Genomic DNA, 18,373 nt, shown 5'->3' with positions numbered 1-18,373 from the left:
ATGCAGTGCAACACATCTTCTTCACATATAGTTTATCAGATTGTCAATTGTGGCCTGTGGAATGTTGGTCCACTCCTCTTCAATGGCTGTGCAAAGTTGCTGGATATTATACGCCGGTCAAGCACATCCCAAACATGCTCAGTGGGTTACATGTCCGGTGAGTATGCTGGCCATGCAAGAACTGGGACATTTTCAGCTTCCAAGAATTGTGTACAGATCCTTGAACATGGGGCCGTGCATTATCTTGCTGAAACATGAGGTGATGTTCATGGATGTATGGCACAACAATGGACCTCAGGATCTCATCATGGTATCTCTGTGCATTCAAAATGCCATCAATAAAATGCACCTGTGTTCTTCGTCCATAACAGATGCCTGCCCATACCATAACCCCACCACCACCATGGGCCATTCGATCCACAACATTGGCATCAGCAAAGCGCTCACCCACACAACTCCACACACACTGTCTGCCATCCACCCTGAACAATGTAAACCGAGATTCATCGGTGAAGAGAACACCTCTCCAACGTGCCAGACGCCATCGAATGTGAGCATTTGCCCACTCAAGTCTGTTACGGCAACGATCTGGAGTCAGGTTAAGACCCTGATGAGGATGATGAGCATGCAGTTGAGCTTCCCTGAGACGGTTTCTGACAGTTTGTGCCGAAATTCTTTGGTTATGCAAACCAATTGTTTCAGCAGCTGTCTGACTGGCTGGTCTCAGACGATCTTGGGAGGTGAACCTGCAGGATGTGAAGGTCCTGGGCTGGTGTGGTTACACCTGGTCTGCAGTTGTGAGGCTGGTTGGATGTACTGCCATATTCTCTGAAACACCTTTGAAGACGGCTTATGGTGGAGAAATGGACATTCAATGCACGAGCAACAGATCTGGTTGACATTCCTGCTGTCAGCATGCCAATTGCACGCTCCCTCAATGCTTGCGACATCTGTGGCATTTTGCTGTGAGACAAAACTGCGCATTTCAGAGTGGCCTTTTATTGTGGGCGGTATAAGGTACCCCTGTACACTAATCATGATGTCAGATCAGCATCTTGATGTGGCACACCTATGAGGAGGGATGGATTATCTCAGCAAAGCAGAAGTGCTCAATATCAAACATTTAGACAGATTTGTGGACAACATTTGAAAGAAATGGTAATATTGTTTATCTGGAATGAATTTTAGATCTCTGAGTCCATCTCATGGAAAATGGGAGCAAAAACAAAAGTGTTGCGTTTATATTTTTGTTTAGTGTATTAGCTTTAGAATGAGTGGAGGATACTAATATAAATAAAATAGTTTGTAGTGATTCATTATCTGCATTGTTGTGTATTGAAAAGGGAAGTACAAATAATCATCAAAATATGTTATATTAGATTATGGCAATTCATCATAGAACATGTGAACAAAATAAAAATTGAATATTATTTCTAACTCCTGCTCACGTGGGTATTTTGGGTAATGAAAAAGCAGATAGCTTGGCTAAAGAGGCTATTAAAAAAATAAGATATTGATATGCCTGTTAAGTTATCTAAATCTGAAGGCAAAAGTATAGTTTGGAGAGAAAGTAAGAAAATATGGAATATAAGGTGGGATAATCAAATAAATGGAATGCATTTATATAGGAAACAAAATACAGTTGATGTAGTAGGACTAGAGGAATAAACAGGAGGGAGGAGTTAGTTATAAATAGAATACAAACTGGTCACAGCTTTTTTAAATGGAACTCTTTAAGACGTGGAAACATCTTACTGGTTTATGGAGTTGGTGTGATACTGTAGAAACAATGGAACATGTTTTATTAGTTGTAGGAAGTATGTAAATCCAAGAAGATTGCTAAACATGGAATTAGGTTTTAATAGGGAATTAAAATTTGAGAATGTGGTTGATTAAATAGTATTGAGGGGGGAAAAGGAGATTTTTTGTTTTTAAAAAAATACTGGGCAATATTGGGCAATACTGGGTAATAAATATGAGAATTTGAGGTATAGATATTAGGATCCAACAGATGGCAGTAGTGCAACAATAATGGATGCAAGATGCCGTTAAAATCTAAAGAAGAAGAAGAAGAAGAAGAAGAAGAAGAAGAAGAAGCACCACCCTTCACTGGTGAGACGTCATTGCGAATCACATGACAGGTCACCTCTCTGCTTGTACTGAAAAACGTCCAGTAATCATGGTAAGTACTATCTAAATTCAAAGTATTGGCCTATATTTAACATTACCATTGGCTTGGTGACATGTTTTAAACAATGATGAAGAAATCAGCAGATGTTGATGGTCCTTTGGGTGATCTCTACTTCGGATTCTTTTATTCGATCTTTTGGCCTAATGCTGCGCACACATCAGCTAGCTGAGCTAACCTCTGCTGATAAACTCATTAAAACTTCCCGTTTCAATGTTTGCAGATTTATTTAGTCCATGTTGTAGTGATATAGTGTTTTTATATTTAGTTTGTTCGGCCAGTGTTTTTCTGGAAGATAAAAGCTGAGTTTGTCAAACCTAACGTTAGCATATATTAGCTGAAGCCACAGCTCTGCTGGATCTTGTTCTTATAAACTCTTGTGAAGTGAGTTGGTTTCCTCATCTTGGACAATCTGTCTGTGTTCCTATCTAATTTCTAATTGAAATTTATGTGGGCATAACGCATGGCTACACATTTCTGCCTGTACATTATTTTTCTATATTTAAAATCTGCCGGTGTTACGGATTAATTGGTTGCGAATTTGTCTGGTTGAAACTTAAGCGCACCGCAGATGTTCTAAATTGTAGTACGTTGCGTTAATTCCTGTTAAAAAATGCTACCAGTGTAACAACTCTTTCGCAAAAAAACACACACATATATATATATATATATATATATATATATATATATATATATATATATATATATATATATATATATATATATATATATATATATATATATTTATGAATTTATGTTTAAAAACTATTCTTTCTACAGCTCAATCTGCTTCGAAAACACCGCATTTGAGCATAACAAGATAAATGAGCAACTCAATTCCATTCACATTCAGGTTCACCAGAATGAATCAATTTAATCTCATGAATAGCTGCAATCTAAACCTAAGTTGACAGTATGGATGTGCGATATGGCATTAAATTCATATCACAATGCATATTGTGATTGGTGAATATAGAATATAACGATATATACCAATATATAATTTGTAGAAAACTTAGAATAGAAACCAAAACTCATACAAATTGAGTGGAATGTATATAATCTATAAAAACTCACTTAATACTTGTTTTTGTGGGTATATGATGTCTGAAGCAGTTATGTTGCTGCCTATCACTGCTGGGCCTCCCTTAAAAAAATCTTATTATAAGGGAGACCTGGTGATGATGGGCAAAAACATACTCTTAATGATGACTACTTGATTAAATACATTATCTATATATCTATCTGTGTGTGTGTGTGTGTGTGTGTGTGTGTGTGTATATATATATACACACACACATGCGCATACAATAAACTTAATGTAGTGGATAACTGGGTCAAATCCTGCTTTTTCTTCCCAGTGTTGTGACTGAAACTTGTACTTATCTGCATTGCTGGTATTCAAGCACATGCTTCGTTTTAAGGTGGTGAAACAAAATGTGTGTATTTCCTCTCTTCCACATTCTTTGCAGATTACATTTTTCTACTCCTAGTCTGAGTTTTAAAGCTGCAGTATGTAACTTTTTTGAAACTGTGGACTTAGACTGAAAATTTGAGCAAGCCTTGCCCCCTTGCTCTCGACTGTGTCACGCAGTCCTCCCTCCACATTCCCTCCCGCACAAAGAAGACTTGCGCAGGCTAGTAAACAAGTCTCCATGGCTGCTGCTATGGCAACAGTAGGTATTAACATATGCTTTACACTTAAAAATAGTCTGTTAATATTTTATCGTTGCACTTTTTGTGTCAGCTATAGCTAGCTAGTAAGCTAACATAAAACCAGATATGTGTGTAATTACTTAATGTTAGATTGCTAACTATCTAGGTAATATGTCAAGTCGGTGAGTTAGCGATTTATATTTTTTGCTTTGTACTATATGACATTTCATCTATGTTATGCAACTAGAGTTTTGACATTTGGAATTCAGGGCTCTGATTAAGGATTTGCATTAACAGTGACGGATAGGGAGAAGAAGACGCCAATTCCATGGAGCATCAGGCAGACAGGTCAGAGGTCGCTGGAGTCAGTCCAACTCGTTACCATCTCTGTAGAGGACGTGGCTTGTTGGGAATTTAAGATCTGAGGTTGCGGCTTTTGAACGTGTAATATAGCTGTGTTTCATTTTTTTCCTTTGCACATCATAAATTATATTTACATTTTATTTTATGTGGCATAATGTTAGCCACATAAACATTATATTTATCTGTCACTAGGAGCACATTCAACAATTGAATTTACAGCTGACATAGCAATGTGTGGATCGGGATCCGGGCCTTGAGTTACTCAGCCATTGTGCTGCTTCTCCAACATCACCTCCTGTCTCCAGCAAACCATCCTGGAGCATCTACTAGAGCAGCAGAGAGATGATTCCTTATGTGGTGGAGAGAAAGTGCAGCATGTAACAGACACCTTGTTGTATTTCAGCCTTACCACACATGGAGCCTTACACTCTTAAAGCATAAGTCCTGCGTCTGGGCAGGAGCATCTGGAATGACGTGTGCTGCTGTTGAATTTCCAGATGTAGGTGAAGAACAGGCTGCATACAGACAATTTATGCCTTGGCACTATGGGACTCTGGGTCCTGATCACAGAGCGGTCATCCCAAACTGGAGTGTTTGGACAATCCAGGACAGATTTCTAGATCCCTTTGGAGAGTACAGGAGATTTATTTCAAGCAGAATATAGCTGCAGTACTTTTAAAATGTTTAATGCTTTCTGTCTGCATATTAATATTTGCCTTATTCAAAATATTTCTAATACATTTGTTGTGAATACTTCTCAGTAAATGGTTTAAAAAATATTTATCGCCTATTGCTAATTATTTGAGAACTAAGGGACAACTTTACCAAACACATTACTAAAGTCACTGTTGGAATAATAAATATTAACTTGATGAAAGTCTATGGGTCTATATTAGTCATACAACGTCAAGGAATCTTAGTAAGCCATGGGTTAACATCTTGAACAGGTTTTAGTTCGCATATGTGTAAAGTAAATTAACTTTTGTTGCAAAGTACTCCTACAGACGTAAATATGTGAATATTTTGAGATATGATGACAGATTATTCCATTCTCTGTGTCTGCTGCAATGTCTGACCTGTTGAAAAAGCAGAAACAATTAGATGGTTTCCCCCAGAAAAGTTGCTAAGTTCGGGGTGCTGAGGTGGTCCAAAGTGTTTTTGTATTAAAAGATATTGAGTTGACAGGAAAAGTAAAAACATCGCTAGTGAAATGGGCTTCAGTGCACAGAGGCGCCAGCTGTGTGATTGGTCTGCTATCCCGGCTTTAAATGCATAAACTATAAACCTTTAGGAATAAATTTTCTCACCCAGTGAAACAATCAGATCAACACACGCTTGCAATATGGCATTAACTTAAAAAAACTATTTATTTTTTATATATTGTCTTTTGCATTATTCATTTTTCTAACAAAAACAAATAAAAAAATGCTTGCCCTGGCGCAGGGGTTAGTAAAGCATGGTGGGCCGCCAGGCTTCTAATGCAGTGGGGGAAACCTTGAGACTGAAAAAAAAAAAAAAAAAGCCACACAGCATTAGCCCAATAAAAGTCTCTTTAGTAAGTTACTCTTGAGATCTTAATGGGTATCAGATAGTATTTTGCAAAGATTTGGAGTTATTTCAGCTTATCACATTGTTTATTTCCTGGTTCTGTTTTTTTTAAGTGACCCTAAAACAACCATCTCCACAGAAACCTCTGCCTCTCACAGCTCCCACCACAAGTTGGTCTCCCCACCAGTGAATCCATAACAGCGACATGGGCAATCGCCCAGGTCGGCATGTTGTGTGGGGCAACATGGAAAGACTTTTGTAGAGGAAATGCGAATAATAACTTGTTGTGGTATTTTTCAGCCAACCACGCAGCAGTCAGCTCAGGATGAACAAGAGAAGCTTCTGGATGAAGCTGTTCAGGCTGTCAAGGTCCAGTCATTCCAGATGAAACGATGCTTGGTAGGCTGATATTCATTTTGTTCTCTCTGCTTTCAATACCATTTTCACAACTTCAGTCATGTTTATTTTTCTATACAAAATATCTGAAAGGAATGCAAAACAACATTGTTTTTGTTTTTTTTCTTAAAAACAAAAACACTTTAAAATAAATATTCACAAAAAACAGCTATAAATGTATTTGGAAACCCAATTTAGGCATGATGATTTCAAGTTATGTGATTTGTTTTCTCTTTTTCTATCTATTCTGATTTTGTAAAGATTTGACCTGCCAGTATTGACTTAAGATGACGCCAGTTTCTCTTGAAAAGCTTTAATTATATAACGTTGATCTTTTTTTCTTTTCTCAAAAAACTTAATGGTGCCATAGCTTGCAAAATCCACTTTCTTTTATCCCTTAAAAGCACGTTTTGTCCAAAATTATGTTTATTCTCTGCTGGGACTGCATAGATATCTTTATATATTTTTTGGTTTATATTTTTCAGTCTCTTAATTTTTCTCTATTGCCTATGACATCTTCTTGTCTATGAAGATGTCATAGTCATGACTTGTTTAGAACTGCTAAACAAGTCATGACTTCCGGCTAATCAGTTATGTGAATCCACCATTTTTTTAAAAGCTTATTGAGGCCCAAGCAGTGAAATGCTGAGAATGCCTATTTTATCTGAATGAATTCTTCTTTTTCTATATTCTTTTCAATCCGAAATCAAAAATTTGGGACGGAAATTTGTCTGTTCCAAATTCCGGCTTGGATTTGGGACATGCCGGAGTGAATACTCACCAAACGAGAGTTTGGTGAGTATTCAGAAGCTCACCGGGTTCCCCACTATAGACAGTGTTGGTGCTGCACTGCTTCCCCCTTCTGAGACGCCGGACAGTGGACCAGAATCGCTTCGAAGCCGTGTGGAAGTCTTTCTCCATGGCCTCTCCAAACTCCTCCCACGCCCGAGTTTTTGCCTCAGCCACCACCTGGGCCGCATGCCGCTTTGCCCGCCGGTACCCATCAGCTGCTTCTGGAGTCTCACAGGCCAAAAAGGCCCGATAGGACTCCTTCTTCAGCCTGACGGTATCCCTCACCGAAGGTGTTTGCCAACGTGTTCGAGGGTTGCTGCCATGACAGGCACCGACAACCTTGCGGCCACAGCTCCGATAGGCTGCCTCGACAATGGAGGCATGGAACATGGTCCACTCAGACTCCGTGTCCCCCACCTCCCCCGGGACATGTTCGAAGTTCTGCCTGACATGGGAGTTAAAGCTCCGCTTCACAGGAGATTCCGCCAGATGTTCCCAGCAGACCCTCACAACACGTTTGGGCCTGCCAGGTCTGACCAGCATCCTCCCCCACCTGTAGAGCCAACTCACCCCCAGGTAGTGGTCAGTGGACAGCTCCGCACCTCTCCTCACCTGAGTGTCCAAGACATACAGCCGCAAATGCGATGAAACGATGACAAAATTGATCATCGAACTGCGGCCTAGTGTGTCCTGGTGCCAAGTGCACATATGGACACCCTTATGCTTGAACATGGTGTTCGTTATGGACAATCCATGACGAGCACAGAAGTCCAACAACAGAACGCCACTCGAGTTCAGATCCCATCCAGGCTCCATAGAATGGGCCTGATCGCCAATAACTTATGCTGGAAATACAAAACGGAACCAGGAACTTTTATACATGCGATATGGGAGTGTAAATGTATCTCCCCATTCTGGAAAGAAGTATTAAAACACATTGGAAAGTGGATAGGTGTGGGGATACCCATGTCACCAAGACTGCTTTTTGGGAGATCAAACAGTGATGCCTAATATGTCAAAACACCAAAGCACCGCGGTGCAGGGGGGGACGGTCACGGCTGCCAGAATAATTCTCAGACTATGGAAATCTTCAACTGTTCCAAATATTAAAAACTGGTTGGAGTTGATGTTGGAAATAGTGTCATGTGAACAAATGCTGGCCAAGTCAAATAATGACAGAAAACGTCACGAATTCCTGGTACGGTTTTCTTTTCTGCAATACTGGGACAAGTAAATTCATGTGATAAACTGCTGTTTTTGAAAGTACTGACGAGTGATTATTTCTGTTTACTGTGGTTGTTTCTGCTAAAATCGAGGATATTTGTATATGCCAATTTTTTTTGTGAAACTTTTATTGATTAGGTATGCGCTGACCTGGTGGTTTTGTTTTTCTCTGTTCTATTTGTGTTTTTTATTCATTCATTCTTTTGGGGGGGGGTTGGGAGAGGTTGTAAACATTAACTTTTATACATGCGGGCGACTGTGGCTCTATGGTAGAGTAATCGTCTTGCAATCGGAAGGTTGAAGGTTCGATTCCAGCTTCCTCCTGCCACATGTCGATGTGCCTCTGGGCAAGGCACTTAACCCCAAATTGCCTACCGATCTGTGTATCGGTGTATGAATGGGTGTGTGTTTGTGAGTGCGAATGGGTGAATGTGACTCTAGTGTAAAGCGCTTTGAGCGGTCAAAATGACTGGAAAAGCGCTATATAAGTTCAGTCCATTTACCATTTTACCATTTACATGTGCGTTCTAAAATAATAAAAACTTTAATAACAAAACAGATTTTCTAAATTTGTTTGCGAATCATTTTATCAAGTTTGCTGATTATTAATTCCAGTTTCCTGATTAGTTTATTGAGGCTGCCGGTTTTTCAATCAGAATCTTTAAGTTAAAATACACATTTTCAAATAATCATTGCACCTTTTTTTGCAATATGACAGGGCCTGAATTATGTGTGCTATTTTCAGTTTTATAATGCATTCAAAGATGGACTTTGTTTTGTGTTCTGCAGGATAAGAACAAACTGATGGATGCTTTGAAGCATGCCTCCAACATGCTAGGTGAACTGAGAACATCCATGCTCTCTCCAAAAAGCTACTATGAGTTATGTATCCTTTACATTTGTTTGTATGTTGGTCTTTTGCTAGACTCATGTGTCATTGGAAAAACAGTTGAAGTACTGCACAACATAGAGTTTTCAGAGATGGGCATTGATTTTTCTCATTTTGTTCTCCAAATTTAAGTACACGTGCATATTTCTGGGTCCCATCTGGCTTCTGTAGAAACATTCTATAACCATCAGATCTTTATATATTCATCTATTTAACAAGGACAGTGCATATAAACATAACAGATGAAAGTTTGTTACTGATGATCTGCAACAATAGTATAGAGCTACAGATAATTTGCAACTTCAATAGTTGGTTGGGCAATTCTATAAAATAGGATTATATAAATGTATATAACAGTATAATATTGCATGCATTTATTTTCCTAAATGATCATGCATACTTCCTCACATTTCATTCCCTCCTCCCCATCCTCAGACCCTCGCATAACCACATATACACTAAGCTGCATTTATGTTCTAAATGATGTAATACTAATTCACTTTTCCATACAGTTCCACATTTACTTTTTCCCTCATTGAAGCATATTACAAATGAACACATTTTTGGTTTTCTTTTAGCCAAGATTTGGTCATATGAATGAACCTTTTGAAATCAGTTTTGACATTAGTCTGAGGGCAATAAATTCCATAATATTGCACTTTTATACGAGAATGCATTCTGATCAAACGAAGTGCTACATAATGGAGGATGGCAATATCAGACCTTTCCTAATTAAATTATAAATGATGAAAGTATATTTTGTAGGTGAAAAAAGTTCTGGTACTGCAAACTTATGTTGACATAAATCTATTGGCTAGATATTGTGTTGATATGAAAAGACTGATTTTGCTTTAGTTCCTGACAGTGTTTCAGACATGGCCATTTCTGATGAACTGCACTATCTCGAGGTTTATTTGACCGATGAGTTTGCCAAGGGACGCAAGGTGGCAGATCTTTATGAGCTGGTCCAGTATGCTGGGAACATCATACCCAGGCTGTGAGTAATAATCTCAAAAAGTGTGTTGTTTTTACTCTGTGTTTTTGCAGTGCTTCTGGGTCAATCAAAAATGATGCATTAAGCAAACTATTTTTTGTGTCAAATGCCTTTATTAGAGCTAATCAAACAAAATAAATTACACTGTAAAAAACTTATTATACATCTAAAACTATTTAGATGTATAATAAAGCCATTTAATATAATGCTGACAAAATAGTGAATTACAAAAGACATAATGCACCAGTTTCAGCCCGTTTTTTTGTTTTTCCAACTAAAGGAATAAAAAATAAATAAAAATAGAAAACAAGCCCCCCTTCCCATTTCAGCTCCCCAAAGTCAACCTTTTAAACCCCCCAAAAACTCAGACATGCATACCCATATTTATAAGAATAGGAAAAGAATGACAAGTAGCATCAGTTGGGCAAAAGTTCCAAGTCTGTAAAATAGGAAAGAAAACATTTCCATTTTTTGGTAAGATCTTTCTGTAGATCTTTGTAAAGCGTATTTAATTTTTTCAGGCTTTAAAAAAAAACTTGTCTTTTACCCACAGCGATATTGTGGGACATTTATCAGACTTCCAGTGTAACAATAAAGAACATCTAGCAATTAAAGATATAAAAACAATGTCCTTTTGAGCAGAATTTAGTACTAATGAAGACTACAGGATACCAAATATAGCAGCAAATGGGCACGACCCGCAAATTTACTGTGAGATTATAAGAAATGGAGAAGTAACTAGACCAAAGCTGATAAAATGTAGGACAGAAAAAGAACATGTGGCCAAGATGACTTGGAGAGCCTTTGCATTTATCACACATATCCACAGCATTTGGGTAAATCTCAGAAACACTAGCAGTTGAGAAATGAACCCTATGTACAACTTTAAATTGAATCAGACTAAGACGAGCACAAGAGGAAGAAGACTGAATTCTGTCGATAGCATCATCCCAGGACTCTTTTTTTATCATGCATTTTTATTTTTGACACTAGAATCAACCTCTGGAGTTAAAATTATAAATCTTTGAAATCAGTCCTTTCCGAAGTGGATTATATGCAATAATTTTTTTGCCAGGACTGTTCTGGGAATACAGAAGGAAAATTTGGAAAACATTTAGAGGCAAAATTCCACATTTTTAATTGATGAAACAAATGTGTACCAGGTAAATTATATTTGTAAGACAAATTAGCAAAACTATAAAATACCCCTGATATGTATAGCTTTTGTGTTTATTAGTACATAATTATTGCATCATACCAAACTGAAAATGATGGATCCGAAAGAGATGGAGGAAACAAGTGATTGTTAGTCAAGGGGCACAAAGAAAAGGCAGCAACAAACTTAAAACGCCATCTAAATTGAAACCAGATCTTCAGTGTATTAAGAACTTGATTATTACTGAATAAAGAAGGATTTATAGGTAATGAAGAAAAAATTAGACCATATAATGAAATCCAGTACAAGAAAATGGGTCCAATTTGCAAAAAACTGGACAATTTTAATCAGTTTTTTGTATGTGAGCAGCCCAATTGAAAATCAGGCAATGCAAGTCGACCGCTGAGTTTTCATCTTTGCATATTTTACAAACTCGAGTAGGTTTCTATTTTCAAATGAAGACCCAAATTAATCTGTCCACAGAATCAAGGAATTTTTTTAGCAGATAAAGAGGAATAGGCTGAAAGAAAGAAATTTAAGTAAGATATTCAACTTTGCAACATTAATCCTACAGTTTGTCTTGAGTTGTGTCTTTTATTAGAAAGAGATGTGTTGGAAATTATTTGTCCTCTGGGAAAGGACTTTAGTTGCTGCCATAACAAAGAATGAGAAGTACAGTCATTCTTATTAAACACCAGAAACTTATCAATTGCATTAGAAATAAAGTTGCAAAATTCTTCATCTGCCAATACAAGAGAATTAAACCGCCATAGAGGTTGGATACGTTTGTGGGAAGTCAACTAAATATCTAATACTAATGGCGCATACTCTGGTATCATCACAAGAAACTACATATGAATTGATAATCTGGTCAATTAAAAAATAATCAGTTCTGGAGTAGATATTATGCACCTCAGAAAGAGATAAAATGGTAGATAAAAATGGTAACTTCTGTTGATTTGGAATTAAAATCTGAATAAAAAAAAACTTTACTAATCCAAGGGCAATGTAAAATTTTGTGATTTATTTTTTATTTTTTATTATTTTTAAATTTTTTTGGAAGAAATATTTTTTATTGAATTTTATAACAAAAGAAAGAAGAAGTGACAGTGATACACTTAACACAGATTCTCATTAAATAACTTGGTTCCCAAAGCAAACAAACACAAATAAACAATAATGAACAATGAGAAAAACCCCCCCAGCAGTCTCTGCACAGTTCTCTTAATGTCCTTTAACGTTTCAGAAACTCGGTCAACGGTGACCATGTCTTTTCAAATTTCGCTCCTTTTCCTCTGACAATATAAGTGAGTCGCTCTAGAGCCATACAGGATGACATCTCCTTCACCCACATGTGATTTGATGGTATATCCATTTTTTTCCAGTATAGAGATATTAATCTCCTGGCCTGCAGGAGTCCAAAGTCAATCAATTTTAACTGTCTGGAATTAAAAGCACAGTTCTCTGAATAAATACCCAAAACACACAATTTGGCCTCAGCAGGTACATTCACTCCATCGATCTCTGACAAAGTTTGCGTAACCAAGTTCCAATATTGTTGTAACTTTGGACACTCCCATACACCGTGAAAGAGAGTACTCCTTCCAACCAAACATTTACAGCAGATATCTGGGATGTTAGGTGCCCAGCGGTTCAATTTGACTGGAGTTATGTAAGTTCTCATCAACCACTTGTACTGAAGGAGTTTCATGCTTGTATTGATTGATTGCTTTTGGGCCTTTACACATGCAGTATTCCAGTCCGCTACTTGTATCTCTTCTCGAGTGTCAGCTCTCCATGCATACAATTTATCTATAGTGGATTCCTCATCGTGCCTTAATAAAGCTATATAAAATAAAGAAATATGACCTCTCCTCTCTAAATGTCCTAGCACAATATTCTCTAGGTATGATAGTGGTGGTTTGGATTCAATCGTTTTATGTTTTGACATAATAAAATGTTTAATTTGTAAATACTTATAAAAGTGTTTCTTTGGAATGCTATATATTTGGCATAACTGCTCAAATGTCAGAAGCCTGTCATCCTTATAAAGATCTGCCAGTTTCTGTAAACCTTTATTTGCCCAGATTTTGAAACCTCCATCAGCTGTCCCTGTCTTAAAATATCTGTTCCCCCAGATGGGTGAGAAAGAGGAAATGGAAGGGGTATCTCCAATATATTGATGGGTCCTATACCAAACATCAATTGTGTTTTTCAGAAAGGAATCTTTTTTATCAGTTGCTTTAGTCTTGCGAAATACAAATACAGATTTAATCTAAGGTTTAAATCAAATACAGATTTAATCTAACCAATAATGCAATTTAAGATTAGGAAGTTGCAACCCCCCTCTCTCATATGGCAGGTACAACAGGCGAAGTCTTAATCTAGGTTTTTTTATTATTCCAAATAAATCTACTGAAAATACCATTTAAACCATCAAAAAATGTTTTGGAAGAAGCAAAGGAATTGTCTGAAAAAGATACAAAAACTTTGGTAATATATTCATTTTAATCACATTTATTCGGCCAATCATTGATATGGGCATTATCATCCAATTATTCAGTGACTCGTTTACTTCACTGACCAGAGGATCATAGTTTGCTGATACAATTGTTTTAATGTCTGGGGTGATCTTAACACCAAGGTACACAAATCCCTCTCTTGCATTGATAAAGGGGGTTTGTATAACCGGGTTCAGTCTTTCGTCCCTGTTCAAAAATAGAATAGAGGACTTTGAATCATTTATTTTGTAGAAAACTGACCAAACAACTCTATTTGTTGCATTAAATTTGAGATGCTAATGGACAAACTTGACAAAAAAACGATCAGATTATCAGCATACAATGCCAATCTATGCTCTTGGTTTCCCAACTGAATGTCAAATAGATCAGTTCGCATTCTTATCATCATTGCCAAGGGTTCTATAGCCAAGACAAATGACATAGGAGATAACGGACAACCCTGGCGGGTGGAACGTTCCAATATGAAAGGTTTGGAGGCTAAATTATTTGTCCAAACACTGGTTTCAGGAATTGTATACAAAAGTTTAACCCATTTGAGGAAATTGGAACCAAATCCATACCTCGGAAGAACGTTAAATAGATATGACCATTCAATTCTATCGAAGGCCTGACGGGCATCAAGTGATAATAAAGCAGTATCTTTAGCATCAAATCTCTCATGAATTATATTCAGGACTCTTCTTATATTGTGAAACCCTTGACGCTTTGGTATAAAGCCATTTTGATCATTATGAACTAAATGAGATAAAGGGGTCCAGTCTGTTTGCTAGAACTTTGCAAAGTTTTTTAGTGTCCACCCCCATCAGACTGATTGGTCTAAATGAGGAGCACTCCTCAGGGGGTTTACCAGGCTTTAACATCAGTATGATCATTGCATGTCTCAGAGTAGGTGGGAACTTCACTTCTAAATGCTTCTTCATACATATTGAAGAGCGGGGTTATAAGTTTTTCTTTAAAAGTTTTGTAGAATTCAATAGGGAAACCGTCTGGCCCAGGAGCTTTACCACTGTTGATACTTTGTATGGCCTGTGAAATTTCTTCAATCGTTAAATTTGTATCCAATTCCTTTTTTGTCTCTTCTGTAAGTGTCTGAAACTGAAGTTGATCTAAGAACATATCTTGTTCTTCGAGCGTGTGCACTCCGATTTATATAGATTTACATAAAATTGCCTAAAGCTGTCGTTAATTTCAGCTGGATCTACTGTTACCCTACCAGAGGGGGTCTTTATGCTATTAATTGCTCTTTCACTTTGTATTTTCTTAATTCTCCACGCCAATAACTTCCCAGCTTTCTCTCCTTGGTCATAATAAGATTGTTTTAACCACATTAAACTTTTTGCTGCTGCTTCATAAGATAATTTATTATATTCAGTTCTCAAACGTAACAATTCACTCTGCTTTGTTTGGTCATCATTGGTATTTAATTCTAATTCCAAGAATTTTATTTGTTTATACAAAATTTCCATTCACTTCTTTTGTTGTTGTTTTTTGTACTTGTATAGCTAAGAATTTCACCTCGAATAAATGCTTTGAATCCTTCCCATCTCACTGAGGCGCAAGTCTGATCCGTATTTAATTCAAAATAAGTATCTATCTTCTCCCCTATCAATCTGACAAAGTTTTCATCTTGTAGCCATTTTGCTTGAAACCGCCAACGAGGTGTATTATGCACCAAGTTTTCTATGTAAATATTCAGTGAGATAGGTGCACGATCACTGATCACTGCTGTCATACTGACATTGTTTGATCATTGATAAAAGTTCTCTTGAAACAAGGAAATAGTCTATACGTGAGCGGGACTTATGTATACTCGAGTGACAAGAGAATTCTATTTTATCAGGATTTTATTCTCTCCACACTTCCACCAAGTTGATATCCAATATATATTGACTTATTCATTTTCTAGTTTGATTTTTATAAGCATCTGGGCCAATTGATCGGTCAATATTTGGGTTTAAAGTGCAGTTAAAATCTCCTCCAATTATATAAAGTCCTTTAAGAGTAGATATAGTAAGAAACGGGTCTTCAAAAAATGTTGCCTTATTTTCATTTGGGCCATATAAACTCACTAAATTTAAAGTAAATGAGAAAATGTTACCCTGGACAATTACATACCTACCAGCTGAATCTTTTATTGTTCTTACAATTTTGAATGGTATGGTTTTATTGATCAAAATAATTACACCTCTTGCATAATTATTATATGATGCATATATCACCTGGCCCGGCCATCTATTTTTAACAGACTATCTCACAATTTGTTAAATGTGTTTCTTGAAGAAAAATTATCTTCGATTTAAGTTGCTTAATCCTGTTTATAACCTGTTTCAGTTTAGTTTGTTTCCGAAGACCTCTCGCATTCCAACTTGTAATTTTTATGTAAGAAATGTGAGTATTAACTTGTTCCATCCTTTGTTTTTTTTTGGAAGGTTAATAACAAAACATGATGCTGAGTTAATGGAAAATACACACAGATTTGAGTAAAATAAAATAAGTAACTAAATAAAAGAAAAAAAACCCTGAAAGTGACACATAATCCTTAACTTCCCCCCTCCCTTACTCAGATTAATAAATTGGGGCTTTTGCTAATCCACTAATAAGAGGAGTAGCTGATCTATGAAATCCACTTCAAAAGCAACAGTGGTGCCCGTGAACCATACACCATAGTAAAAACATTAATACAGCGAACCCATAAATAGCCATAAATTCCCTCTTCTGAGAGGCGTTTAACCGAAGATATTTCGTATTAACGTGACATACATAACCAGCAAGTACAAAAGTATTTGTTAAGTGTTATACGAACATATAGAACTATCCCTCATAAGAGAAGAAAAAAAAGCCAAAACAAAGTCACTCCGTAGCTACCTATGACTTATATATACACCAAAAATTAACTGGATATTGTGTCAGCTGAGACAGAGAAAAACAAATATCAGTTATAAGCAGCTGATTTTGTGGTTCAGGAACTGAACCGCTCACCAGTACTGTCAGTTCTCTCCAGCGTAAGTGCGGAGGAAATCCCCAGCCTCCTTAGGAGATGAAAACAGCTGCATCTGCCCCTTGTGGAGGATCCTCATTTTGCATGGATTATATTGAAACCCGCGGAACATTCCCTTTTCAGAAAAAGCCTTCCTGATGTTATCGAACTCAGCTTGCTGTCGGATGGTTTCTGCTGAAAGATCTTGAGTGAAGAAAAGTTTATTCTCATCGTTTTGAATATTGCGTTGCTTTGTAGAGCGGAAAACAAATTCCCGATCTTGGAAATTCAGGAAACGAATGAGGACGGCTCTGTGCTGGTTCGGCTTCGGAGGTGCCAGGGTGCGATGGGCCCTCTCAATGATGAAGGATCTATCGGTCTCCAGCCAGCGCGGCAGCATCTCCTGTATAAACTCCAGTAAAGGCCGCTGACCCTCAGCACTCTCCTGGAGCCCAAAAAGGCGCAGATTCTTCCTTTGGCCTCGATTCTCCAGGTCGTCGGTCTTCGTCTCCAAGTAGGATATTCGCTTCAGGGCTTTGGTCAGACTAGCCGTACTAGCTTCTAAAAGTTCCTCCAGCGACACGATTCTGTTTTCAGCTTCCTCCAGTCTAGTAGCATTAGCCGCAACATTTTGCTTCACCTCTGCTATGTTTTTTTTCCAGAGAAGCGATGGACTTCGTCATTTCACCCATACGGTTATCTATGCTATCCAGTTTATTTCCAAATCCACCAAACTCGGAATGTAACGACCGAAGCTCAGCTAGTACTGTGCTAATGGCACACATGTTATCAATGCTAGCGGCACCTTCTTTGTCTTGATCTGTTCCCGAAATATCAATTTTAGTTGGTTTTTGGGAACCGCGTTTTTGTGTGAAAATATCACAATCCTTACCAGTGCTCGATTTTGACATCTTCAGATCCAAATTACATTTCTAATCTTGGGTTTTATTGAAGTTTTGGTGCAGGTCACACGGAGCGTCCACTTTAAGCTGCCATCTTGATTCACGGCTCCACCAAATTTTGTGATCTTTAATACAAAGATGCAGTCTCCTGTATGAACACTACAAAAAGTTTAACCGTTTCAGATGGGGGGTGACTTTTGATCTTTTGACCATGTGACCCCTGCCCTTCATATTCCAGCTAATGAAACGAAGAGATGTTCCTGGTTCTGCCAATACCAGTGTCTATATTCATATTAACCATTCAAGAAAAAAGAAAAATTATAAAGGCTGAGTTTTACGTCTCCACGCATCACACCAGAAAACAAGCGCCTCAGTGAAGTTGGGCCCCCACACCTTCTTCAAATCACACATAATTGGTGTCAAATGTTTGAGCTACATTTATGTTGGTTTGTGCAGAAAAAAAGTTTTGTTTGTTCCACTATCATTTTAAAGATATTAAGAAATATTTCCTGATGTCATGAAAGGTCAACCATTCCCCCATTGTCTTTAAATCAGACATAATTGGTGTTAATCAACTCAACTAAATTTGTACTGGTTTGTGCAGCAAAAAAAAAAAAAAATAAAACTGTTGTTTGAACTGCTATTATTCTAAATATATTAAAATGTTCATCAGGGGTCATCAGAAGTCAACCACCCATCTTCCTCCTGCTCAGATTTGCGTCTATTTGTCATTTGATCCGTTATTTTCACTATAAGGCACACCACA

General features: G+C 37.4%; 1 protein-coding gene across 1 annotated transcript in view; it reads left to right on the top strand.

Moving 5' to 3' along the window:
- Positions 1 to 2,057: 2,057 nt before the first annotated feature.
- Positions 2,058 to 18,373, top strand: part of vps35 (VPS35 retromer complex component) — a 47,172-nt gene continuing 30,856 nt past the window's right edge. Inside the window, exons 1-4 of the mRNA XM_044144157.1 lie at positions 2,058 to 2,182; positions 6,056 to 6,154; positions 8,957 to 9,053; positions 9,930 to 10,053. Of these exons, the coding sequence (XP_044000092.1) occupies positions 2,135 to 2,182; positions 6,056 to 6,154; positions 8,957 to 9,053; positions 9,930 to 10,053 (368 nt within the window). The 5' untranslated portion in view covers positions 2,058 to 2,134. The remainder of the gene's footprint in view (positions 2,183 to 6,055; positions 6,155 to 8,956; positions 9,054 to 9,929; positions 10,054 to 18,373) is intronic.

The sequence above is a fragment of the Gambusia affinis genome, linkage group LG02 (assembly GCF_019740435.1).
Source record: "Gambusia affinis linkage group LG02, SWU_Gaff_1.0, whole genome shotgun sequence".
In the NCBI taxonomy this organism is placed as follows: domain Eukaryota; kingdom Metazoa; phylum Chordata; class Actinopteri; order Cyprinodontiformes; family Poeciliidae; genus Gambusia; species Gambusia affinis.
The sequence above is the reverse complement of the archived record's forward strand: the minus strand, read 5'-3'. Positions and strand labels throughout refer to the sequence as shown.